This window comes from Takifugu flavidus, chromosome 1 (assembly GCF_003711565.1).
Source record: "Takifugu flavidus isolate HTHZ2018 chromosome 1, ASM371156v2, whole genome shotgun sequence".
Lineage (NCBI taxonomy): Eukaryota > Metazoa > Chordata > Actinopteri > Tetraodontiformes > Tetraodontidae > Takifugu > Takifugu flavidus.
In genome coordinates, this window is record NC_079520.1 from 25596609 (window position 1) to 25622545 (window position 25937).

The 25937-nt window shown below is 49.0% G+C and overlaps 2 protein-coding genes and 1 long non-coding RNA gene across 7 annotated transcripts; 2 read left to right on the forward strand and 1 right to left on the reverse strand.

Annotated features, from left to right (window-relative positions):
* Positions 1–1285: 1285 nt before the first annotated feature.
* On the forward strand, positions 1286–11041 carry plekha1b (pleckstrin homology domain containing, family A (phosphoinositide binding specific) member 1b). Of its 5 annotated transcripts, none has more exons than XR_008952791.1 (13): positions 1286–1405; positions 3043–3231; positions 3473–3529; positions 3802–3847; positions 5095–5192; positions 5463–5588; positions 5962–6099; positions 6411–6479; positions 6843–6907; positions 7003–7066; positions 7233–7322; positions 8676–8858; positions 9147–9287. XR_008952791.1 is itself a non-coding variant. In XM_057046390.1 (13 exons), the coding sequence occupies exons 2-13, from the start codon at positions 3091–3093 to the stop codon at positions 9394–9396; spliced, it is 1218 nt and encodes a 405-aa protein (XP_056902370.1). In that variant the 5' UTR covers positions 1286–1405; positions 3043–3090; the 3' UTR covers positions 9397–11041. The 5 variants fall into 5 exon arrangements, 4 of the variants coding, with proteins under 4 accessions (XP_056902370.1, XP_056903164.1, XP_056900756.1 ...); XM_057046390.1 differs by lacking the exon at positions 8676–8858 and adding an exon at positions 7879–7952 and having other exon boundaries at positions 9147–11041; XM_057047184.1 differs by lacking the exon at positions 8676–8858 and adding an exon at positions 7879–7919 and having other exon boundaries at positions 9147–11041.
* A 3469-nt stretch (positions 11042–14510) lies between these two features.
* On the reverse strand, positions 14511–16992 carry LOC130536011 (uncharacterized). Its single transcript, XR_008953308.1, has 3 exons — positions 16857–16992; positions 16052–16132; positions 14511–14645 (listed from the first exon to the last, which is right to left on the reverse strand). It is a non-coding gene; the product is annotated as an uncharacterized LOC130536011 (long non-coding RNA).
* htra1b (HtrA serine peptidase 1b) lies at positions 16900–25895 on the forward strand. Its single transcript, XM_057039141.1, has 10 exons — positions 16900–17491; positions 20108–20207; positions 20342–20456; positions 20522–20611; positions 23127–23321; positions 23408–23440; positions 23859–23973; positions 24048–24105; positions 24285–24380; positions 25339–25895. The coding sequence occupies exons 1-10, from the start codon at positions 17047–17049 to the stop codon at positions 25517–25519; spliced, it is 1428 nt and encodes a 475-aa protein (XP_056895121.1). The 5' UTR covers positions 16900–17046; the 3' UTR covers positions 25520–25895.
* Positions 25896–25937: the final 42 nt, after the last annotated feature.

Genomic DNA, 25937 nt, shown 5'->3' on the forward strand with positions numbered 1-25937 from the left:
AACCGTGGTGTTTTGAAGAGCAGACTGGCGCGGAGGCTGGCCTCGGCGCTGGCAGCGCCTCCTTCAAACAACAATTAGGCTTTTGACACTCAGCAGCTGCAGGATCGACTCTGGCAAAGACAAACCAGACCAGAGCCAAATGAGCTGCTAATCCAATCATCAGTTTTGGAAATGGAGGATGGGTGTGTGTGTGGGGGGGGGGGGGGGGGGGGGGGGATTTATGAAGCCAGAATATTCAGAGCCACCAGCCAACCCATCTTCTCCGTCAAGCTTTACACTCATTTCTAATATTTATATAAATGGTTTGGCTTGTACGCCGCGGACATGCCAACTGTTAAACTCGATTCACCCCCCACCCACACACCCTCGTCACCATCACTGTGGGCCCTTGAGCAAGGCCGTTAACCCCAAAACAAACTCCCAGGGCACTGATTGGCTGTTTGGGATGGGTTAAAATCAGAAATGATTTCAATTTTATGTGGCCACATCACTAAAACATGTCTGATCTTCCTCAGTGGTTCTCTGGTGAGAATGAGGATTATACCTGCTGTTCTGTCTGTTACCACAAGGTGGCGGAATTGCCCCAGTTTCTGACCTTTCCGCTTCTCGCTCTTTCGCGCTCTTCTGCCACGATTTTTCTGGTGGATTTTCATTTTTATAATTGATGGGAGAGGGAATGTGTTCAGCGAGGCAAAAATGAGTCAACGCGTTTGTGGCTGAAGTGAATACGTTGAAGATATTTGTGCACGATTCATCAGGGATAAAGAGAAATTAATATGCACCTACATTCTACTTATCAGAAGAAAGATCTCTGCGTCGACTGGATTCGTTAGAGTTTTCTTGAAGACGTTTTGCCTCTCCAGAAGGCTTCTTCAGTTCAGAACTGAACAATTCCAGTCGACGCAAAGATCTGGATAACTATGACCTGGGTGAATGAGAATCTACACGGGCTTCATTCTACTTCATTCACCAGACTAACTCCGATTCAAATCTTCAACGAAAAGAAACAAAATTCTTTAATTTAATCAGTCACAGTTTGTATAATTTGGGATCCAAATGGAGACTAATTTAAAAGGTTTTACTAAAATAATTAAAGAACATTATTAGGGTGTTGAATTTCTGCTTTGATATATCCATCATGTCAAGATATTTTAAAATGTCTGGTATTTCCTGCATTTTATCAATCTATGAATGGAATGACAAACTGCCATTGCTCATTCATTCATTCATTCATTCGTTCATTCATTCACATGTATTTTACTTTGAAATCCCACGCGGACGACATCCATTTCCGGTAAATGCTTTTGTTTCTGCGTGCGTTAACCGGAAACAGATTACTTTCTTCCGGTAACTTGCTTTCGGTGCCTGACAGCTGCCACACTGGACCCGGACTGAGCCGAACTGTGTAAGTAAACCCACAATCCGCCGCCTTTAACGGCCCCTGTGCGTCCTTACGGCCCTTTTATGACGGCTATCGAGAGATCCCTTCCAAAAAGATACAATAATACATGAATACGAAGAGGCGAAGTAGCTGCTAATGGAGGCAGGAGGGGAAATCGTTCGATGTTTTTAGGCCTTTGACAACAGTTTCATCTCCACGGGGAAAATTGTGCCCCGTAGCTCGTTTGAACGGATGAATTTATCGCAGAGATTTACGATTATCGGCTAGTTTTTCTCAATTATTGCTGTTTGACCGTGTTTGTGGGGAAGCCAGCGAGCCGAACAACGTTCCAGCGGTGTAAAAATACCAACTACAAGAATTCGTGGAGGTTTCAAACAGCATCAAATGGTCACAATAAACGCGGATAAAAGCAAATCTTTACCTCAGTATTTCCATTCGTTCTGGAATACTGTTTAAAATTCTAATATTCACCAGAAATCCTGTGCTGGGGTGGGAAATAACCTCCCATGTGATGTTTGTGGTGAAGGTGAAAACTGTTGTTTCTCCAATTGGACAGTTCTGATTTCAAGACCGATTTTGGGGGTTTCATTGGGGGTAAAGAGAGAATTCCTCTGTGATTATTCCATCCTGTCCTTCAGACTGATTTGAGCCACGCTGGTGTGGGTTCCACTGTCTCCGTGGGATGTTCTGTGTCCCAGAACACATCCCAGTCCCTTTCATCCACCCTACTGGTTCTACATTCCGTCATAATTCCCTTTAATATCGTATATATGCCCCCCCCCATTTAATATATGCCCCCTCTGTTGCTCGCTGGGTTTACTTTCCTGGGCAGTTAAACTGGCGTTCTAACACAGACCAGCGAGCGTGGACGCCGCGGGACATGTGGAGGACGGACAGAGCCACAGATGGACAATCCTGCATCCCAGATTTAACGAGAAGTTGGGATTTTGCTAAAGGGAGCCTCCCTCCTCGGATCAGAGGCGGCGCGCCTCGGTGGTGACGCGTGGCGCGTGGGAGGAAACGGCCGACGGGAGCCGACCCGGGAGGGAAACAAAGGCGCAGTCACAACAATGGCGTTTTAAAAAACACGCCGCGTTTCGTCAGCCTTGCCTCCCGTTCGGAGGACGCTCCTCAGCGCCTCCACGCAGGTTTGCAGTAAAGACGACGCTCGTAGTTAAATCACCAGGACGTCAAAGAGGTGTGAGACAGGAACAGAACCCAGATCCAAATGACCCCCGGAGGCCGGAGCTGGCCTACAGCCGGATTTACCCCCCAAATCCCAACAACATGTCAAGTATGGAGGTGTGACGGGGCTTTTTTGCCCTTTTATTTAGGAAGATAACTTACAGCAGGTATTAACCCAGATTATCCTGATCGTGCTGCATCCGACAGCGCTTCTGATGAAAGAGGGATGGAAACGAGGGAATCCTGCAGTCTTCTGCGTGTTTGTCGGTGGTTAAGCTGATGGGCTGCGTGTCGCTGCAGGTTTCTCCGAGCGGCCCAAAACACGTCGGTCGGAAAAATGCCTTCATAAACAATCTGCAAATCAGTTTGTGGATCGGGATTAAAATCATCAGAGCGCGCCGTGTGATCATCCGCGCTCTCCTGGACCGGGCCTTCTGACCCGTCTCACCTCTCAGCAGTGTTCCTGTGATGCCCCACGGCGGGCTGGGCTGGACCGGGTCGCGATGCCGTACGTGGACCGACAGAATCGCATCTGCGGCTTCCTGGACATCGAGGAGAACGAAAGCAGCGGCAGGTTCCTGCGCCGATACTTCATCCTGGACACGGAGCAGGGCAGCCTGCTGTGGTACATGGACAACCCACAGGTGGGTGTGTGGGTGTGTGTGTGTGTGTGTGTGTGTGTGTGTGTGTGTGTGTGTGTGTGTGTGTGTTCACATTCAATACATACCGAGCACCAAACACCCTCATTCTACTAGCAAAGTGGGGCCAAATTTGTAAAGTGGGGCCATTGTGCTAGGGCGGCCTGCGATCCGTCTCTGGTTGTTCTGCACCGGTGGAAGCGATGTGGCGACTGATACAAGTCCATTTGTCTGCTTGTCTCGACAGAATCTGCCTAAAGGTGCACAGAACGTGGGCTCTCTCAACCTCACCTACATCTCCAAGGTTAGTTGGCGCCGCTAACTCTCACCAACAGTGATTCGTGCCGTGTTAGAGGTGTTTCCTGCCTGGAATCTCTCTGGACCTGGAGCCAGACGGTCAGGAGGTGACGGTAGAACCAGACGAGCTTCAGCGTTCGGATCGGTTGTTCCAGTTATTCCAAGTTATTTACAGCCCTAAAAAAGGGCGGAGCCTCTCATGTCCACCTCCGTTTGTTCCAGCACCACCAGATTTAAGAGCTGGACTCATCTCTGACTTTCTCTCTTCCTCTCAATCAGGTCAGCGATGCCACCAAGGTCAGACCAAAGGCAGAGTTCTGCTTTGGTGAGCTCTTCCTTCCTATTCCTGTTGCCATTATTCCTCTTCTTTTCCCCTCTATAATATCTAATATCCCAGTCAAGGCAAACACAGCTTCCAGTATTCCCAGTGGTGGACACTTTTCCCTGATCTGGACCAGATGGCGAGCCGGTATCGGGTGTTTCCCACGCCTGTTTTAGCCTGAGAGGTTATTGGAAAACCTACATGTGCTTGTTGAAGCCTTCAGGACACATAATGAAGTTTAGCATTGCAAATTATGCCTTTGCTAAGTCCCGCCTCACTGACCAATCACAGGTTCGCTTCTGGAGCAAAAGTCCGAAGCGTGGCGTGGAGAATGTTCGGTTATTTTTCGCCTTCCCAAAACCATAAAAACAAGTACGGATTAAACACTGCGGAAGGCCTGGAAGATAACAAAAAATTACAATGCCTCCTCAAAAGTACGATGCTAACGCTAACTAGCACTCAGTCGTTGGCCAGAGTCATTAAAAGTTTAAACTCGTAAACATCAAGTTGTATCGTTGCGTACCCCTGAGGCTAAACAAATATACCAGATGGATATACATCCGGTGTGGTGACCAAAGCCGCGATATGGGAACAATAAAAACAAATGGAAAACTCTAGCAACGGAAGTTTGATCCGATTTCCTCTGCACTCCACCGAAATCACAGAGAAGTCCGTGTTTACAACCCGGCAGGAATGGACCTGTGAGGAAGGCTTGCCAGGCCTAGCAACCGTAACCAAGGGGAGCGGGGGCGGGACTTCGCAGTGGGTCCATGCGTGACTACAGACCTAACGTCCCATCGCGTGTCCCATCATCCCCCCCAGAAAGCCCTAAACCCACCAGCGGCGGCGCCTCCTCCACCCATTCCTCTTCTCTTTTCACTCCTTACCTCTTCGCTTCCTTCCTCGTTTCCCTCCTCCGCTGTTCCTTGTCCTCTTCCTCCGCCTGCAGCCCCTCATTTCCTCCCCCGTTAGGTTTCTTTCCTCTCTTTTGTCCCCTGTTGCTTCTTGTTGGCGCGTCGGTGGCCAACAGTAGCGTTTTGTTGTTCAATTGGAGGAAACAGTACAATATCCCCGACCTGACCTCCGCTCGCATCTGTGTCACATCCTGTGAGAATCCAGAAACAAGCCGGTATTTTTAGACCCTGTTTTTTGGCATTGTGTACCTTTATCTTTCCCGCTGCAGCCTTTTTATTCCACTTATTTCTCTCCCTGCGGGACGCCGCTGACAGCGTTTCCAATTCTCGTTGCAGTCATTAACGCCGGGATGAGGAAGTTCTATCTGCAGGCCAACGACCAGCAGGACCTGGTGGAATGGATCAGTGTCCTTAACAAGGCCACCAAGATTACTGTAAGCATCTCTCACACACACACACACACACACACACACAGGTGGATCAATAGGTGACCCTGGCCTCTCTGTCTTCTCCCTCCGGCTGCATCTGATGGATTAATGTTTCATCAATGCTTCATGAGGCCTGAGGTGACCTTTGAGCCCCAGTTCATGGTCTCAAAGCCAAACCTCACATGAGGGACGAACCTTCACCTTTGACCCGTGTCCTCCTAAATCCAGTTGTTTCATCCTCGGGAAGATCTTAAGTTTGTTCGTTCTGTTTTTGAGGTGCCAAAGTCCAATGAGGGCCACACCGGCCACGCAGAGACCCCTCAGGAGGTACTTGGAGCCATGAAACAGGTCTCCTACAAGACTGAAATCATAGGAGGAGTTCCCATCATCACCGCTACCCAGGTAACACACACACACACACACACACATGCCTTTTATTAGCAGCACCTCAGCAAGTCTGGTCCTGTTGGATGTGGTATGCAGGCATGGTCATGTGACCTAACAAGCATAAGCACAGACGAGTGTCAACCAGTTTAGGAGTTCAAGAAGTTAGCTAGGAGGCTAAATAGACGCTAGGTGTCTTGAGGGAATAAATAAAGGGAAACAGGTCCACTGGAATTGCCCCTTTAATGCCTCAATTGTGACCAGTAAATACACCTCATATTGCATTATAGGATGTATTGAGTGCATTAGACACTGAATAGGGGGTGGTGTGGGACCTGTAAGAGTAGAGAAACCTGTTTGCTCAGGTTTCTCCCCCTCCTGTGTGTTCCAGGAGCAGGGGGAGGGGCTTACCGGAACCGAGCGTGGGGGTTTAAGGAGGACTCCTAATCAACAGCCCTACTTCCTGTCCACCGGTGCCCAGGACCAGGCCTTCATCAAGGCTGGATACTGTGTCAAACAGGGAGCTGTGGTAGGGAGACACACACACACACAACACACACACACACACACACACCACACACACACACACACACACAATAAGCCTGCAACCCACCTCATTAGCACAACCTCATCTTTATATGTCTCAGATTATCAATCCTGATGTTTAAAACCACTTAAAGATTTTCCCAGGAATCAGGCTGCTGAAGACCCAAACGTTCTTCCGATCACGCGATTGACTTTTTTTAATCCGGTTTCTTCTCGTCTTCTCCTCCAGTAGAACAGAAACTCACACAACACGCTCTAACCACAGTGGGTTTAATTTTTCCTTCTCATCCTAAGATGAAAAACTGGAAGAGGAGATACTTCATGCTGGACGAGAACTCCATCAGTTACTACAAGTCTGACCTGGTAAGAAACTCACGTTGCATCAGATGACAGATATGTGTGTGTGTGTGTGTCTCCACACGCAGCAGCATGTGTCCTGCATACCTTCTCATATGATCCACATGTGGACAGATTAGCAAGTCTTAACTTTAATCTGTCTGCACACATAAATAGGCACATCCTGTGTGTGTGTGTGTGGTGTGTGTGTGTGTGTGTGTGTCAGTCAGTCAGTCTTCATCATCATTGTGTTTTGTCTCTGAGCGTGAAGCATTCACTCAGCAGAGAAACCCGAGCTTCTGTGTGGAGGTGACAGCAGCTTCAGAGGCTCCGGTGTTGAGTGGAATAAACGCTGAGATCATGAAACTCTGCTTGTTTTCTTCTCTGTAGGAGCGAGAGGCCCTCAAAGTCGTCCCCCTGAGAGAGATCCACAAGGTTCAGGAGTGTAAACAAAGGTCAGTGAAGGTCAACGGACAGGGAGGTGAGCGCATGAGCATGTTGATCTGGCTGGTCACAGCTGAACCTCTGCCCCCCCCCCCACCCCCTGCAGTGAGCTGATGATGAGAGACAACCTGTTTGAAATGGTCACCAGCTCCAGGACCTTCTACATCCAGGTAAGACACCTGACGGAGATGTTTTAAGGGTCCTTTACACTTTTGACTGAGACCAAACCAGAAGTGTGTGTGTGTGTGACTGTGTGCTGCCACGTGACTCTTCCAACGTGTCACTTCTTCGTGCCTGTGTGATTAACATAACTAAAGCTGCCTGCTTCATCATCAGGCGGACAGCCCGGAGGACATGCACAGCTGGATTAAGGCCATCTCAGGGGCGATTGTGGCTCAGCGCGGCCCTGGACGCTCAGCTAACACCGTAGGTGTCATATTTACAAAGGTGTCACATGTACTTAGGTGTCACAAACTAACTTAATTAGTTGTCCTTGAACCTTGATATTATTATTTACATTAATATTTTATTTCGGTGGTGTTTCTTATTTGCAAAGGGGTTTTAACCTTTTCAACATCAATTAAGCTCCACAGTAGTTGTCCGAGCAGGGGGAAACTGCTCCCCCTTGTGGCAGAAAAGCACATTGCAACGTTAAATATCCGCTATGATGAGAAATATTCCGATGTGATGTTGGTACTTCTGTCCACGTTTGATCGTGTCTTTCTTCTCTTTAGGAGTTTTAAAAGCTGCAGGTGATGAAGATGTTGGTGCATGTTGAGCAAAATGCATTTTGCTCTTGTCTGTTCGTTAATTCTCTGCGCACAAACATAAATTCTGTTTCGGTTGGTAAGACATGAAAATCGTGCCTGTACAGTAGCGTAACTCTGTGTGGGTCTCGGTGGGGGGGGGGCCCCCGGGTGGATGTGTGGTATGTGAGGAACTCTTCAGCTGACTGAGCCGAGCTGTAAACTGTTGTTTCCAGATCCGTCAGGTGCGAAGGCTCTCCAGTCCTTGTATACAGAGGTATTCACTGTTCTGCAGCGGTGAATGCAGCACGTATGTGACCCCCAGCCTTCGCCGTTCTTCAACCCCCCCCCCCACCCCCCCATTTATCCCCATTCACCTCACCCACTGCCTCCCCTCACTGAGCACTGACCCTGCATCTGTCAGGAAAGCTTGTGTTGAGCTGATGCTGCTGTTAGCATGTAAACATGGAGGGACTGTTTATTCCAGCTACACTGGAATAACTGAGAGGAACGCGTCCTCCTCCCCGACACTAGGTGGCGGTATGCGTCTTTTCTGCAGGTTAGTCTTAGTCGGACAAGGAGGTCTCATATAATAGTCGGACTAACACGTTTACATGCATTTCAGTCGTCCAGTTATAGTCGGATTAATGCAATAATTTGTTTTATTTCTATTCGTCCATCATGTAAACATAATGAGCATCGCACACGCTGTTGCCATGAGGGTGTCGTCCTGGCTAAAGACTTTTGTTAGATCAGACTTTTGTAGGATCGTTTGCCGAAGTGCTGTGGGGATTATTTAGGCGCTTGACCCTTGACCTTAGCGAAGGTGTTTGTAGGCAGGTGTCCATCCATCTGGAAGTTCCCGCCTCCTCCTCCCGCGCCCTCCTCCACCTCGTGGGATCCGGCTAACGTCCGCGGCGCTCCCCGACTTCAGCAGAACTGCGCCAACCTGAAATTCTCTGCCAGCTTCCTGCCTTTTTCTCTGCTAACTCTCTCCCGTGTCCGTGTCTGTGTGCGTGCTTTTGCTTTTCAGAGAGTGCGGTGTGACAGTTACACACTAACCCTCCCCAAATGAGCCCCGCCGCCCCTCCCACCGCTGCTCATCGTCCACTCACCGAGCCCCCCTCCTCCTCCTCCCGCCCCCCCCACCCCCGCCTCCTTAGCAACCGCTCTTCGATCCCGCCCCGCTTCTTGGCACCTGCGGCATCGCTCCTTTGTACGTGCCCGGAGATGTATGAGATCACATTTCACGCTCATAATTCGTGCTCAGACGTCACGTCGGCATTTTTCATATTCAGTTCCTCCATCGATGTTTCCTCGAAGCAACTCCAAACATCCTCATTGGTGATAATCCCCTCACGTTGTTCTTCATCTTTGTTAGAAGTCTTTTACTTCTGAAGCTTCATTTCCTTCAGTTCCAGTGCACTCATCCATCCATCCATCCATCCATCCGTCCATCCACCTCTTCTGCCTCTCACACCCTCTTCGTCTCTCTTCCACGCAGGAGCGCAGTAACCACTCCTCCCAAACACCTTCCTCCACCTTCTACCTCCAAATTGACCCGGACCCACGCCAGTTCCAGCCCTCCGGCGCCCCCTCAGCGGGCCCTCAGCCTCACGCTGGACGCGCGTCGCCAGGACAACTTCCTGGGTCTGCTTCCGTGGAGGCTGAGTGGGGTGGAGTCAGTGATGGTGCCTCACCCTTCGGCACGCTCCCGCCTGTCGCTGCAGGAGACGGTACAGTCTTCAAAGTGATGGAGGGGACTCGGTCGCTGTGGAAACGGCGCAGCGGGGAGGAGTTTGATGGCCCTTCACACGATGTTGATTTGATGATGATCGACAGTCTGTAAAGGAACGACGCGCCAGTGTGAGACTGGAAGGCGAATAAGCCTTTAACACACTTCCCGGGACCAGTGTGTGTGTGTGTGTGTGCACGTGTGGAATAGGACACGCCTCCTCTGCAATTTTGGCTCCTCACTTCTGTCTTCCTGGACTTTTATGCAAACACGTTTTTTTAAACGTACAGTGATGTTTTTGAAATGTTAGAAGAGCACAAGAGTCATAAATCTGCACCAAGACCCCCTCCCCCTTTTCTATCATGACCAATCCAGACGTAAAGATAATCTCACTACGTAATGTTCTAAACCCTTTAATCTGGAACTTCCACCAGAGAACCTTTAACCAGTCTTGTTTTAGAGCAGGGGCTGATTTGTCTTGTTTTCTGTTTGTTTTTTCAAAGGACATTCAAGATTTTTCCGAACTCAAAAGAATTATTTGTAACATTACAGCTGAAATAAGCTGGTTTCAATGGAACCGTTTGTGGTAAAGTTCAAACTTTGACCTTTCTGGGAGTAGAACCCTGAAACACACTTGGGAACATTTTGCTTGTTTGTTTTTAGGGTTTGTTTCAGGGACCTCTGCTGTGACTTGGTTAATCTTTTCAGCCAACAAAACGGTCCAAAAACAAAAAAACACTGCCCGTTTTTCCATTATCTGGAGGTTTTTAACCAGTTAACTCCAATATGATCTGAAATCTGAGACCGGTTGAATCTCTAGTGGGCGGGGCATGTTGGACTGGGGTCGTGTGGCGCCTCCCAGTGGCCAGACTGTAGCATTGCACTTTGGTTGATCATTATTGCCGTGATCTGAGCCGCTACAAAATCAGAACGGGCCCGATTCCTCGGAACTCTAAAGCATCTCTGTCACAAAAACACGGGCTGTTGTATCATCAAATCATTTCCTCCTGTTCAAAGTTGAGAGCCGCTGATGCGCAGATCAATAAGGGTCGATGCAGAATCCGGAGATCAATAATAGAATTCGGGTGGATCTCTTGACGGATGACCGTCAGCGTGAAGTTAACTAGTCACACAGAGGCCACGCGAAGCACTTTGGCTCCGGATTTATGAAAGTTCTTTTGTTTTTTTCATGAATTCAACCTTTTTGTGTCGAGCCGAGGAGGAATTATCCCCCTGATTGTTCAATAACCCGACGCCCTGCAAAGTCTTCAGATGTTCACCAGCTTCACTAACCTCGCCATCCTGCACCGAACCCGTTCGCGTTTGTCTGTTTTTTGCAGCTCAAACGTGCAGATTCCTGTGATCCATCCGTTATTGTCGGACTATTTTATCGAGACATGGTTGTCCAGGGTGGATTTTTTTTTTTAAAGGATCGTTTTTGAGCACTTGTCATACCAGTTGTTTGAGTGTTTGTGTGAAATATCGTGGTGAGGATTTGTTTTGTATCTCCATGTTTCTGACTTTTATAAGCCGGTGCGCATGTCTACAGACGAGCTGGAGAAAAGTGCCTGATTTCCCCCCTGTAAGGGGTCGATGATGAACAGACCGAAGCTGTTTTGGATCGTTGGTGCGCTCTGTTTAATAAAGGAAACATGAAAACCGGCTTTTTTTGTCACTCAACGCTCAGAGACGACAGTCGAGGGAACTATTTTCTGCGCAATTCTGCGCCGCTAAGGCGCTTTAATCGGTGCTGAAGCCGCCGCAGGTGTCTATTACGCGAGTGCGTAATTGCATTCGAACCCCCAGTTGGAGTTGAAAGGTTCAGAGAAGCTATAAGGGAAACAGCTGCTGGTGTCCTCGCCACAGCTGGAAGCGCGCGGCGCGCGTGATTGTTCACCTGAGCTTGTTCTGACTTCGCAACCTGCTTAAGACTGTTGTTTTTGGACTTTGCGTTGTCTTAGAAGAAGGGGCGTGTCTTCTTCGTCACATAAATGTACATTCCGTTACAGCAGCAGCGCCAGCGGTGAGGTCAGGGTGCCGCGCACGGGCCCATGCGTCACTGCAGCCGTGCGTGGTTCGAGCCGTCCAGATAAGAGGTCCCCGCTGTCCGTTCGGTCTTCGTGCAAACTCTTCCGAGGCAGTTGTTGGTCGTCGGGTCGTGATTTCTGGGCGTCGGCTGCCGCGCGTCGGTCCCACAGCGGCGCCGCTTCACGCCGCGGTCCAACCGCGCGCCCGCACAGGTTACGTAAGACGTGCATCGTTGTGCTGAAGACACTTCCTGTGTTAGTTTATCCCGTCCACACACTCTGGGTTTTATTATTGCAACAGCTTTCAGGAGGAAAGTTCAACGCCAGCCCACGTTTTTAGGCGGGAACATCTGTCTCGGATGTCTGAACCGCTGGAAACAAACACAAATGCGGCCAGACCCCGAAGCCACAACATAACACTCAACGTGTCGGGGGCCCTTTTGGACCAAACCCCTTCGCCGTCACCTAATTTAGTCCGCCAGAGGCTCGACGGCAACGTCACGAAGCACGCATCCTGATGTCTGCCAAGATTCCCGATCCTGGTCCAGTCCTGCAGGATCAGGAAGCGTCGGAGGATCTCCTTCATTCCTCCACGTGTCTTCATCTGGGAGTCAAAGGGTTTGTTTTTATTCCGAAACTGTATAAATCAACTCACATCTGCTGCAAGGGGAAAAAAAACAGGGAAAAAAATGGTTTGAATCTCATAAGGGAGCACATGGACGTGAGTACACAGGCAGGTGGACGCAGGTGAGCTGGAGAAGGTCGTTCATCAAAGCGGAGCCTAAAAGAGGCGACGCAAACCAAAAAGAAGCTTGAAGATAAAACAGGAAACACTGGAAAATAGCAACGGGGGTAACGACCTGAGAAGCCTCGGTCTCTGTTTCTTCTGGATGGATCCAGGGACGTTCCGCTTTGCCCGCCGTTTAAGTGATTTCGAAGAGTTCCAGTTTCAACAGTATTTCATCAGTCTCTCAAATTACCCATAAACTGGAGGATAAATCCATGTGATTGATAAAGTGGCTGAGATCCACTTTGGAACACCGCCCCCACCCCCCCTTTCCGGCCTTGGTTTCCGTCCCTCTGTACACGTGGATCGTCTCCTTGTCTGGTTGCCAAGTTTGGGTTTAACAAGCTGCGACGTTGCAGCGACATTTAGCCTCCGTGCTGTAAATCCCGTTTAAAACCCTCTTTTATCAACTCTGCGCTCAATTTTTAAGTGAAAAATCAGTGTTGCGTTCCAGCCTGGAGCTGGAGATCAGGTTAGCTTGTGAGGGTAGCTCAGTCAGTTGAGGCTGCGCAGTGGAGGGTTCTTGGTTCGAGCCCCAGTACGGACAAAACATGGAGGCTGTTCTGGTAGGGGGAGCTCCCAGGACACCTTCAGCGTGCTGCCAAGGTACCTGTGAGCAAGGTACCCAACCCCCTGCAACTCATCCAGGGGGCTACTCATATGTGCACCTTCCCCTGTGACCCCCAAAGGGGCAAAGTGGTCAAGGAGACGAGGAAACAAGAATTCTGACTGCCGCCGAAACCTTCCTGAAGCCGGTCTGACAGACACGGAGGGGAGGCGAAGACGATGGCCACAAACAGGAAATCAAGAGAATGTGGAAGAAAACGTGAGCGGCCCGATCCGACCTGACAGCTGCGTCTTCCTCAGCTAAATGGAAACATCGTTGCTGCTAACAGACTCCAGTTTGGAAGGAGACGCCGTGCAGAGAAGAACACGCACGTGCGGTTTCCCGAGAGTTCCCAAGGTCTCCGGGAGGCTTCAAATCCAACGAGCTGTCTCGCTGATCTACTGATCCTCAGGGATCCGTCGCTCCGAAGGAATCTCTTACTCACTGATTGCGGTCCTCATTTATCTACTCACTCATTTACTCGTAACCCACAAGGAAGAGGTTTCCTTTTTTGTGGGAGAGCTCTGTTAGATGCTCGTTACATAACGGAATCCGTCCGTGCGTGTTTCGGATTAGAACGCTTGAGCTCGGCAGACGGCCCTGGTCCATAATTCAAGGATCCTGGGAAGTGTTCTGAGAACTTCAATGACCTTTATTCAAACCTTCTGAGATTCATCTTTTTCATCGCCGGGAGCTCTAAAAACAATGGTTGGTGGGGTTCCTCTAATCGGGCCCCAGATCCCGTCTCATCAGCGAGCCATTTACGCGAGGTTCCCCTCAGAACTTCCACCCATCCTTGACTACGTCGCTACGTCGCATCATTGAAGGTTTAGATCATCGAACACTAACCCCTCTGATCTCGCGCGACTTTGTTCTCGCCCTCCCAAACGGTTTCAGTCTTCTTTTTTTCTCTTGAAATGCAAATGTTCAGGCAGGAAGCAGAAACAAGGATGACGGGAACTTTCCTCAGTGATGCGCACATGTTTCCTTAATTCGTTCCAAATGCAACAACGGACAGAAATGTCTCATGTCTGACACACGAGGCGCGTCCGTTCGGGTTGTTTTAAAGACGGTTTTTGGTTCAGTCTTAAGGAGTCGATCTCAGCCAATGAAAATCCAATCCAGGGAGTTTTCTCCAGGCCCAGGTCCAGGTCCAGGTCCAGGTCCAGGTCTAGGCCCATGCAGGTGAAGAAATTAGAAGACATTTCTAGCTGACAACACCTCAGTTTCCTGAGTTTGTTTCCTTGACAGGTGCAACAATAAAAAGGTGAGATGGAGGCTCCGGCCGGGATCACAGCGGGAAAATCAACCAACTGGATGATCAGACTGGAATAATAACCAGGAAGATGAACAGGAAATCCAGTTTGTTTTGGGTCTTTTCTCTTTCATAACACTCATGAACCCCGCCTCTTCGGTTTGTCAGCAAAGCCCCAACATTCCTCTGATCTGAAGCTACAGGATGGTCAAACACACACACACACACACACACACACACACATTAAAGCTGTCTCAGGAGGGCTCACAAACCTTAATGTGTCATATTTTCAGACTCCGTCATCTTCCTGGCGTTCACTCTGTCTGCTTCTCTTTTATCACTCCAATTTGTATGTCACCAAGTTAATCCCTGGACACACACACACACACACACACACACACACACGCCCTCTGGAAATCAGCGTCTGGGTGAATTTCCTTTGCTCTCTCCTCCAAAAATGCAGTTGAAGCTGAACAGGAAGGAAGTGAGGCCGGCCGGCCACATCTGAGCGTGTGCAGCGGCGGCGGTGGCGGTGGCGGTGGTGAGTGGTTGGATGAGTCCATGTTGGCCAAAAACACCAGACGTGGTTGAGCTGCATGAAAAGAAAGAAGCCAATGATGGAATCAGCACTATCACCTTTTAGCAAGAAGGGACTGGGGGTAATTCCAGACTAGGGGTCTTTGCAGGAGAGTCTCCATGTTCTCCTGGTGTCTGTGTGGCTCCCCCAGTTTAATAGATGATGGATGGATCCATGGATGGGTGGAGGTAGAAAAGGAGATGGATGGATGGGCAGATTAATGGATGGATGCATGGATGAGGGCTGAATGGATGTATAGATGGATGTATCTAAAATGCTGCAGCCAGAGTTCTGACAGGTATTGACAAGAGATCACATAACTCCCGTACTGGGTCTCTTCATTGGCTGCCCATTAAATTTAGAATGATTTTTAAAACCCTTCTTTTGACCTACAAGGTCCTCAGAGGCCTAGCTCCATCCTACCTGGAGGAGCTAGTGATACCTTATCAGCCCAATAGACCGCTCCGCTCTCAGAATGCTGGTCTACTTGTGGTTCCCAGAGGAGTAGAATGGGGGGCAAGCATTTAGCTACCAGGCCCCCCTGCTATGGAACCAGCTCCCTGTCCAGGTACGGGAGGCTGACTCCATCGCTACTTTTAAGATTAGGCTTAAAACCTACCTCGGAGCTGCATGATGACCTCCGGCCCCGCTGACCCGTTGTGTAGTGTATTTTTGTGTGTGTTTCTGTGCTCTGTGCCTCTCCTCTCCTCTCCTCCTCTCCTCTCCTCTCCTCTCCTACCCTACCCTACCCTACCCTACCCTACCCTACCCTACCCTATCCTATCCTATCCTATCCTATCCTTTCCTTTACCTGTCCTCCCCCTCTCCTCTCTCTCCTCTCCTCTCCTCCCCTACCCTTTCCTTTCCTTTCCTTTCCTTTCCTTTCCTTCCTTTCCTTTCCTTTCTTTCCTTTACCTGTCCTCCCCCTCTCCTCTCTCTCTACCCAGCCGGCCATCAGCAGGAGGGTCCCCCTACATGAGCCTGGTCCTGCTCAAGGTTTCTTCCTGTTAAATGGGAGTTTTTCCTTGCCACTGTTGCTTGTCTGGGGTCAGGCCCTGGGATTCTGGAAAGCGCCTAGAAACAATTTTGATTGTAAAAGACGCTATATAAATAAAGATTGATTTGAGATTGATTTGATTTGTATAGATGGATGGATGGATGGATGGATGGATGGATGGATGGATGAGGGCTGAAAGGATGTATAGATGTATAGATGGATGGATGATGCACAGATGGAGGGATGCATGGATTGATGGGTCGCTGGACAGATGCATGGATGGGTGGATGGATGGAGGGAGGGAGGGAACATCATGTCCTCTGGACAAGGACCCAAATGTCCATAACAGCGGACGTTAGCGTGAGACTGTAACTCTCACAGTGATGCTCCATCTGTGGTCTCCCCAGCAGGACGAGGGACTTACCCCAGCTCTGCCAGTGGCAGGTCTGCTCGATTCAATGTCCCGGGACGTCAACTTCTGACATAACAGTCATGTGGTGGGCATCTGTCATGTGTTTAGTGGACAGAAGAATTGATATTTTCCATTAGCATCAAAGATCGAAAGATCAAAACTTTCTTTTTGAAAGATTCACCCGACCAAACTGGTCACTCGTTCCTCACCAGGGAACATGAGCAGCGATAAACAACCCGACATAACGTACAATGAAAATATCAGTGTGTATGCAACAGGGATGTTGACAGGCTGGTGGGAGCCTCAACACCTACCGGAACCTTTTCCTGTTGGAAAAATCAATCCCCTGTGAACCTTATTAGTGATGTCACTGTTACGAAATACAGTTCAAGAGAAGGACAGTTGTGTTGGGACGCTGTCACGTGTTGAATTTTAGATTTTATGTGTTCCGTGAGTCCAAATTAAAAATTTTAAACAAAGATGAAGCCTGGATTCACATAAGAAGAATGAGATTTGAACCACCTGCAGACACCAACCAGTTTTGGGGTTCCTGGAAAAAGTCAAATGTGCAAAAGTACATTCTTAATCTGAGTATTTAAGAAGATTTTTGTTCCATAAATCAGCTGATGTTTTGTCATCATTGTCCTATAAAGTCTGAATTATTGTCCTCTGAAACATAATGGAATAATAACGACCAAAGTGCAAATGGATCAAAAGCGCAATAAAAAAAGAATACCACTTTAATCACTTACACCCCCCTACACCATCTAAACCCCCCTCCCCTCCTTCCAGTCACACACGCGTCACGCACGCTCACCAATCGCCTCCTGTGTTTACGGCTTTTATAAAGCAGCAGCAGCAGCTCCACCGCGTCACTTCGTACCGGCATAGGTGTCCTGACATCCAGGGCCGCGCTCTAAACTCTGATCCGCTCAAACTTTGCGTAATTTAGCCGCTTTTGAAATAGTTTCAAGTTCGTTTTTGAGCTACTTTCCCCGACTCCCATCATGCGTCTTTGGGTTGTTCTATGCGCAACGGTCCTGCTGGCGGCTGAGGCGCGGATAGTCAAGCGCCTCGCCATCGGCTGTCCGGACAAGTGTGACAAGTCTCAGTGCGCTCCGGTCCCTGCAGACTGTCTGGCCGGTGACGTGCTGGACCGCTGCGACTGCTGCCCGGTGTGCGGGGCCGGCGATGGGGAGCAGTGCGGCGGCACCGATGACCGGGAGTGCGCCGAGGGGTTGGAGTGCCTGGTGACTGACGGCGTGGAGGTGTCCGCGACCGTGAGGAGGAGAGGCACGGCCGGGATATGCGTGTGCACCAGCTCCCAGCCGGTCTGCGGCAGCGACGGGGTCTCCTACAGGAACATCTGCGAGCTGAAGCGCGTCAGCAACATGGCGGTAAAGATGCAGCGGCCGCCGGTGATTTTTATCCAAAGAGGAGCCTGCGGGGAAGGTGAGAAGTGTTGGATAACTTTAGTCAATCACATAACCTTCTAACCCCGGCTCACGCTTCGGCGTGCAATTCCCCCGGCGTCCACTAGACGTCGCTCCAATAGATGCGCGTAGATTCTGCAAAACCAGAGTTTCTCTCAGCGCCTGGGCCCATTTCGCGGCTTAAAGTTGTGTTTTTGGGTGTGCTTGTGTTATATTTGAAGTCTTAACAGCGTTCAGGCGAAATATGCATGTGGAATTATCATCTCTGCACGGATGAAGACTTGAATTAGACCAGATTAGCCTGAGGTCATGGAGCCTGCAGCCAAACACAGAAGTGGAATTCAGTCAGGTTCCAGACAGACAGACAGACAGACAACTTTGGTTTCCATTGCAATCCAACTATTACCATGAAGAATAAAAGGAAAACCAGCTTTGAGCTCTGGAGGGTTGGAGGACCTCTGACATTGAATGTGGCACGCGGGAGGAAAGGGGCGGGGCGGGTGGGAGGGGCTTAACTCAGACCCATGTTTGATTCCACTGTTGTTACATCATCAACAGTTGATGTCATCTAAAGCGACCAACGGAGAGAACAGATCATCAACCTTAAAGATGTTTCGTTTATATTTATAGTTAAATATGCGTTTGCCCCTCCCCCCACATGTTCACTGTCACTGCGGAATCTTGCTGATCACTCACATTTTGTGCCGACCTCCCTACATCTACAGTGGCTCTGTGTCCCCTCTCTCCTACACATACACGCACACGTGCGCGCGGTGCCTTTATATTGATGTAAGGTCATCCAGGGGGGGTCAGGATGTCCTCAGTGCTGCAACATTATTGAACTACATCGACAGAACTGCAGTTAAAGGAGAAGCAAAGTTGCGGCCCCTTTTTTTCCTCCGGCCATTTTGATTTATTCCTCCCATCTCTCACACCCCCACTCTTCTCCCAGTCCTGTCGTTTCATTTCGTATCCACTTTTGTCCACCCAGAATCTCCTCGTCAGTGTTCTGGTCTTCTTATGTTCTCCATCTGTTTTCAGTCTGCCAGCAGATTAAGGCATTCTGCCTCTCTCGTCCGTTTCCTCTGGTCTTCTTTGATATTCCTCCTCACACCATCTCCTCTGTTTGTGTGTCTCTCTTTATTTTGTTGGCTGTTTTTATTCCCTTTCAAACTGTTTGTCCAAGGGATTAAAGGACTTTATCTTCTACAGCTGGGGAATGAAATCTGGAGTCAGTCTAATACACACACACACACACACACACACACACACACAGAGGGAGAGAGAGAGAGAGCCATGTAGAGTCTTTTGTCGTGATTCATCTCTTGGAGCTGATTAGCTGGTTGTGTAACTTCCTGAATAGAAGATCTGGGTCAAACTGGGGTTTTACCTTGTTTTGGATCCTTTCCCTTTTATGAAACATACCAAACAAATTATTTCATCTGCCTCCAGTAGAGACTTGCACAGTCCACGGTCAGATGGAGGGGCCTTCCATGGATACAGCGTCAACAAAACACGGTTGCATTGTGACTCGGCCGTCTCAGGAAGTGGAGGAATTCCTCTTTTCCCAGTTGTAGCTTGTAATTAGAAGTGGAAAAACAAGAGTTTGTGGTCACTGAAATATCGCTTCTCATGTCCAGATGATTTAAAAAAAAAAAAAATCTGATCTAGTTTCTTTCTGATGCCCGTGCATGGTGGAAGGTTTTAACGTCCCTCTGCGTGTTGATGCATTCGAGCCGTGGTTTTGGAAGCGCTGCTGCAGTCCCATATGCTGAACCTCTGACTTCAGAGCGTTACGGCCTCGGGATGCGGCGTTTTCTTCCTGACACCTGCAGAACATTTCTTGACTGGCTCCATTCAGCTCAATCCCAGAGCTTCGGCACCAGTCACACGCTCTCACCTGGGAGGCAAGCGGACAAATGAGGAACCTTTGATGGTTCCTACTGGAGGCAGGAACCATAGCGTTGAGGACTGGGACTCATTTTTTTAGAGCTATTCGGGAAAGCAGTGAGTAATAATAATCTATGCTAATATTTTTTTTTAGTTTTAGTTTCTTAAAATCAAGCCAACTCTTTCCCAGTGTTTTTATTCTGACTTGGATCTTTTTGGCTTTTTTTCCCACTGTTTTGTGTTGCTTTGTGCTGTTGCTCTGGCTACAGTTGGTAAAATTTCAACACGTTTAATCAGTCCAGCCTGTTTGGGATCATTTAGATTTTCAGGGGGGAGGGGGGGTTGTTTATTTTTCTTAATTGGTGGTAATCTTGTATTGTTTGGTCCCATGAGCAGCTGGGGGAGAACATGATCTGTGGTTCTGTCAGCCCAGATTGGGGGGGCGACAGAGCCAAGCGCCGGTGAAACGAGCCACTGTGGCAGATGTTGCAGCTGTAAGGAAGGAGAGTTATGTAAGGAGATGTCAGTGACTGTACGGAGGGAGGACGTTTCTGCATATCTTCGCAGGTTCTCAGTAATTTCCTCTGTTCTACAAACACCAGCAGACAGTGTGCAGCTGCTCCCAGACCCACCCCTCCTGTACTGTACTCACATCTGGACCCAGTTAAACCAAATAAGACCATTAAAACTGATGTTTTAGAGAGTCACAGAGAGAACAGTACTTGACGCTGGGTTTTGTCGCCAGGTCAGCAGAACCCCGACAGCCTCCGCTACAAATACAACTTCATCGCTGATGTGGTGGAGAAGATCGGACCTGCTGTTGTTCACATTGAACTTTACCGCAAGTAAGAACAAAACCACCTGAACATCACAAACGCCACAATCGTTATCGCCCCCTGCTGGTCGTTCTTAAACAGTCCATTCTGACCGTTGGGGGGGGGCATCTCACATCTGGAGCATCTGCATCTCTTGTCTGCAGGATGATGTTTACCAAGCGGGAGCTGGCGGTGGCCAGCGGCTCCGGGTTTGTCGTCTCGGAGGACGGGCTCATCGTCACCAACGCTCACGTGGTGGCCAACAAGCACAGAGTGAAGGTACAGAAGGTGGCGGAGGAGGCGAACGATGGGAATAGACGACTCAGCGCTTTTGTTTCCTGTAGGTGGAGCTGAAGAGCGGCGCCACGTTCGACGCCAAGGTCAGAGACATCGACGAGAAGGCCGACATCGCTCTGATCAAGATCGACGCTCCGGTAAGCAGACGGAGCTCCGTGGACAGATTTACCTCCACATCTTTGTGATTTTGCCATTTTTTAAAAAGTTGTTTTCTTGTTCCATTGTGTCCGAAGCTTCAGAAGTAGATCTGCCGTTCACTTTTAACTTTAGCTCAGTTGAGGATTTGAAGGAGGTCCAGGGAACAAGATCAAGACTCCTGAAAGAAAAGCAGCTCAGGAGACAGAAACTCTTCAATGTGGTCTCATGTGGGGTTGATTTTGGTTGAACTTTTCTTGCAGCACTTCGTTTTGGTCCAGGAATAACTGAATAATCTGGTTCTGTTTGGGAAATGAGGTTTTCCACAAAAATGCAAAGACCCCTCGCCACACACACACACACACACACACACACACACACACACGGTCTGATCCAGAGGTTCAAATGATGTAAATCAAGTTAAATGAAGTTGAAACGAGGTCTAGGTCATCTAAAATCTGAGTGCTTCAGTATGTGTGATGCTGATGAGACGTTGGGGCTGTTTTTGCTCCATCCTGGCAGGATAGCAGGTTCAGACCTGCCACAAACATCCCTTATGTCAGCTGGAACTAATATCAACAGGAGGTTTTTGGGAGGCACAAAGGTGCAAAATGGCTAATTTGAAATTTGCATAATTTCCTTGCTCACTTTCAAGTCACAACAGAAACCGAGCAGGATAAAGAATGTGTTTATGCCTGACTTTGGCTGCATAAATGATCACGGTGACTTGATAAAGACCGAGAAGCCACGATCTGATCAACTGATCTACTGATCAACTCAGGTCAATCACGCACCATGTTTTCTTACACACCATTACCCCCTACTGGCCATCCCCCGGAACTAATGACTCTTAATTCCCCAATTCCCCACTCTCCCAGACCTAAAGGTTTGTGATGTAACCCATCGTGTTTGCCACGACCCACCTTGCATTGCGTCCCAGTGTGCACCTCAACAGCATCAGCCAGGTCACAACAGCATTTTGTTTTGTACGCCTGGCAGAAACATGGTGCCATTTATCAGATTGCTGCCGAGCATGTACAGGCAGGAGCTCCCGCCTCTGCTCTGACATATTCCGCCTCCACCAGCCGATTACAGCTGATCGGATCAGCTCACAGGAGCGAGCATGGACCTGACCTTCGGTGGGAGACTTGTTTAAAAGACGAGGAGGTCGCCGCCCTCTGAGAGAGACAGGTGGTCAGAAAGGTGCATCTGCACCAGTAACGGAGGGAATTCCCCAAATGGAAAGGAATAAAGTAGGACAATAGGGATCAAAGTCCTTTGTTGCGGCGGTTTGGTTGCTTTGATGATTTGTGCTGCTTCTGCAGCGCTGCAATTACAGCTGAACGCAGCCTCGCACCTTTATAATCTCAGCCTGGACTAAGTGCTGCAGCGTGCGCAACGTGCTCATTTTCTCTGACAGTCTGGCGGCCGGCGCCCTAAATGGCGACTTCAGATGATCCCAGGTCTGATTGCGGTTCAGCACCAGCGAACAGAGGAGCTTTATGCTCCACCGGCGGGAAAATCAGATTAGAAGTGATGAATGAAGTCATTCATTGTCACTTTGTTTATGTTTCCCGGTGATTAAGAGTTCGGTGGAGCTGACCTGGAAAAGGACGGCGTTTCAGCGGTCTGGGAAAGAAAACCAGTCAAAGATTAATAATTGAATAATCGGGCAGCTTCCAGTGTCAAAACACAATAAAACCAAGCCTGGAGCAAAATTCTATACGTCTGAATAACAAGATGGAGGGAACCGATCGTTGAATGTCAGAAGGGAAGCTCACTGTCACCAGTATGTGGTTAAATTAACGACCCCAACTGCACTTTGCACTTTTACTTAACTGGAAGAGCTGATTGAAAATGAATCATGTTCGTGTTTTCATAAAACTGCTGTGACCCATCCAGACAGGCTGAATCAGCCTTTCAATGCGTGTGTTCACGTCCTCCTTCTCCTTCACCGTCGGCCTCCTAAAGCCGACTAAACACACATCTGTCACACACATTCTTTGTCTTTTCATCACTTTCTCTGCCTTTTTTTTTTTTTTTTTTAAAGTAGGTCAGATTCTTGTTAACTCACAGATAAAATAGGCAACAGATGTGTCCTTCGACACAGGGGAAGCACACAAACGCACACACACACAAACACACACACAAACACACACACACACACACTGACAGACAAACAGCTAATGGCACATTCATGAAAGAACTAACATTACACACTGTCTCAGGATCTCTGCTCAACATCACATCTGGAGCTGAAGTAGGTCAGTAGGACGACCAGGTTCAGTGAGGTTGGCTATTCCAGCACCATGGGGGGGGGGGCAAACACCAGCACAAACTGAAACAAGACTGATATTCAGAAGTCCAGGGGGCAAAGGTCAACATGTGTGATTGATGCTTTAGTCGGCGCTGGCGGAATGAGCCGGCGGCTGAAGCTTATTAATATCAGCGGGCGGCAGCTAAACCGGAGCGATCCAGTTTTAATGTCGGGAGCAGTCACGGTGGATGTTTTCACAGACGAAGCTGCCGGTGCTGCTGCTCGGCCGCTCGGCGGACCTGCGGCCCGGCGAGTTTGTGGTGGCCATAGGCAGCCCCTTCTCCCTGCAGAACACCGTCACCACCGGCATCGTGAGCACCACCCAGAGAGGAGGGAAGGAGCTGGGCCTCCGCAACTCTGACATGGACTACATCCAGACGGACGCCATCATCAACGTGAGTGGGCGGTTCAATCACCGACGCCTGCAGCCATCCGCCGGCTCTGCTTTACATCCTGTGCTTGCTTGTGTGTTTGCCCACAGTACGGCAACTCTGGAGGCCCATTGGTCAACCTGGTGAGTGAAAAGATCCCATCAGCCGGTTCTGCGAAGGAGGACTTACAGATACAGGCCGTCCTAAACATCTGCGTCTGATTGGACGCAGCGATATTGGATAATCAGACGTAACCAGACACGCGTGTTTTACCCTCAGGTCGCTGTTGCATCACGGCAGTTTCTTGTTACATGAACCACACGCACACATAACAGACACACGTGACCTCGTAAAGTTTCACAAGGCCGCGAAGACCTTATTAGGAGAGCTGAATAAGGAGTTTGGTAACAGTTGGCAAACAGTCACGGTCAACAGCCGAGTCTGATTACAGCTTTAGCTCTGCGTTTGGTTAAAAGAATAGAGACACGAAATGCCATCCAGCGTGAGGGTTGGAGGCTAGCGACGGCGGCCTGAGGGTTTTCTTCCATGTGCCACCTGCAGGATGGAGAGGTGATTGGCATTAACACGCTGAAGGTCACGGCAGGAATCTCCTTCGCCATCCCCTCGGACAAGATCCGGCAGTTCCTGGCGGAGTCACATGACCGACAGGCCAAAGGTTGGTGCGCTGTCGTCCTTTACAGTCTGAGAGCAACGGGCGGTTTCAGCATTTTCATCCGTTTCCATCCTCAGGTCAAACAACAACCCAGAAGAAGTTCATCGGTATCAGAATGTTGTCCATCACGCCAACGTAGGTCCTTTTTCAGCCATGGGAACAACAACATCACATCTGTTTCAATGAAATGTTGAAGATGCGCAAAGACAGATCTTAAATAGGAAATATGACACCCTGTGACCTTTGACCTGCTCGGTTTATCCTCCACATGAGTCAGGCGTGCTGATGTGAGAGCTTTCTTGATCTCTTCCCAGCCTGGCCAAGGAGCTGAAGGAAAAGCAGCCAGATTTCCCGGATGTCACCTCTGGCGTTTACGTGATCGAGGTCATCAGTCGAACTCCAGCGGCCAGGTGAGAGTCTCGCCTTCATTATCGGTACTTTAGAAGATCCTGGATCTGCACCGGAGACACAATCTCCCCTATCTGAACTCCTGTAACATGAAAAGATTGGGAAAGGAACCACAAAGGTTGGAGTTTCCTTTGATGTTGTAAGGTGTGTTTATGCAGAGCGCAGGTAGGAGTCAGAACCGTGATCCGCTCGCACCTGCTGAATGGACGCTTCTTCGGTTTGAACTTTCTGCATGTCAGATGACAGGATATGGAAAGTTCAGGTTCTGAGGCTGCTGTTTGAGTTCTGGAGCTGGACTGAAAGTTGGCAGCGGAGGCAGAAACCATGAATGTTTCCCACCCAGGCTGTCCAACTTCCTGTGGCAGGAAGGACAAACTGCTTCAGGCGGTGCACTTTCTCTCCGCTCTTGAAGTGGAGGTTCACATTCAAGAAGCAGAACCAGATTCACACAATTCGTCCAAATCCACCTGTCATGATTAATTTCTCCCTCCTGTTTTTGCCTTTTGGGTTTCTTCCACACGTCCACTTCAAAGTAAAATTCCTTTTATAGGTGATTGTAGGTACATTTGTGTGCAACACAGGGAAACAATATCTTAAATATCTTAACAACCACATAAAAGAACACACAAGACAAACACCTGACCACCACAGAGTCATCTGCATAGCTGAGAATCCTCCTGTTTTAATGTGAACTCTCGCGCGTGTGTGAAGAGAATAAAAAGGAGAGGTGAGAGCACGCAACCCTGTGGGGTCCCGGTAACGGAGCAAACTGGATCACACAAGGTTAAGAAGAGCCTTGCGTGTTTCTTGTCCCTCCAAATGAGTTCAAACTGAGTCTGGTGAGGAGATTTTGGTGTCTCCTCAGACCCGACGCCAAGGTCCAGGGTCTTGTCCTGCCCAGGTGAGCAGAAAGCACAAAGGTCTGAAAGCTAATTCTGGTTTCTTCTTCGTGTGTGACAGAGCGGGACTCCAGGACAAAGACGTCATCATCAGCATCAACGGCGAGCAGATCTCCTCGTCCAGCGACGTCAGCGAGATTATCAAAACGGGCAGCGTCCTGCGGACAGTGGTGAGGCGAGGCAACGAGGACGTGATCCTCACCATCATTCCCGAGGAAATGGAACCAAGACGTCTCACCTGACTGAGCGAACAACTGACTCCTCAACAGTCATCCAACCTCGAGCTGGCTCTCAGTGTTTTTCTACCAACTGCTTCGAAACCAGAGCAACCAACAGAGAAAGGACTTGTCTATGAGTACTACTAGTTTTGCATTGTTATGGTCACCACATCCTCCAGAAATCGGACTCCAACTCAAGTGTTTAACTTGTCAACCTGATTCCTCTTAATTTGAAAAACAAACCTCATGTCTTCCTGTTTCTAAAGCTATCTCAACGCCGCCGTCACTGCAGGGAACCGTAGGTTTTGATTGTTTGTTTTTTTAATGTACTTGACGGGATGTTTTTTTAATAGTGTTTGATCACAAAAGTGAATAAAGTGTCGCCTTTATTTGCAGTAAATGTTGCTGATCATAAACGGAGGGTCAGACAGTTTTGCTCGTT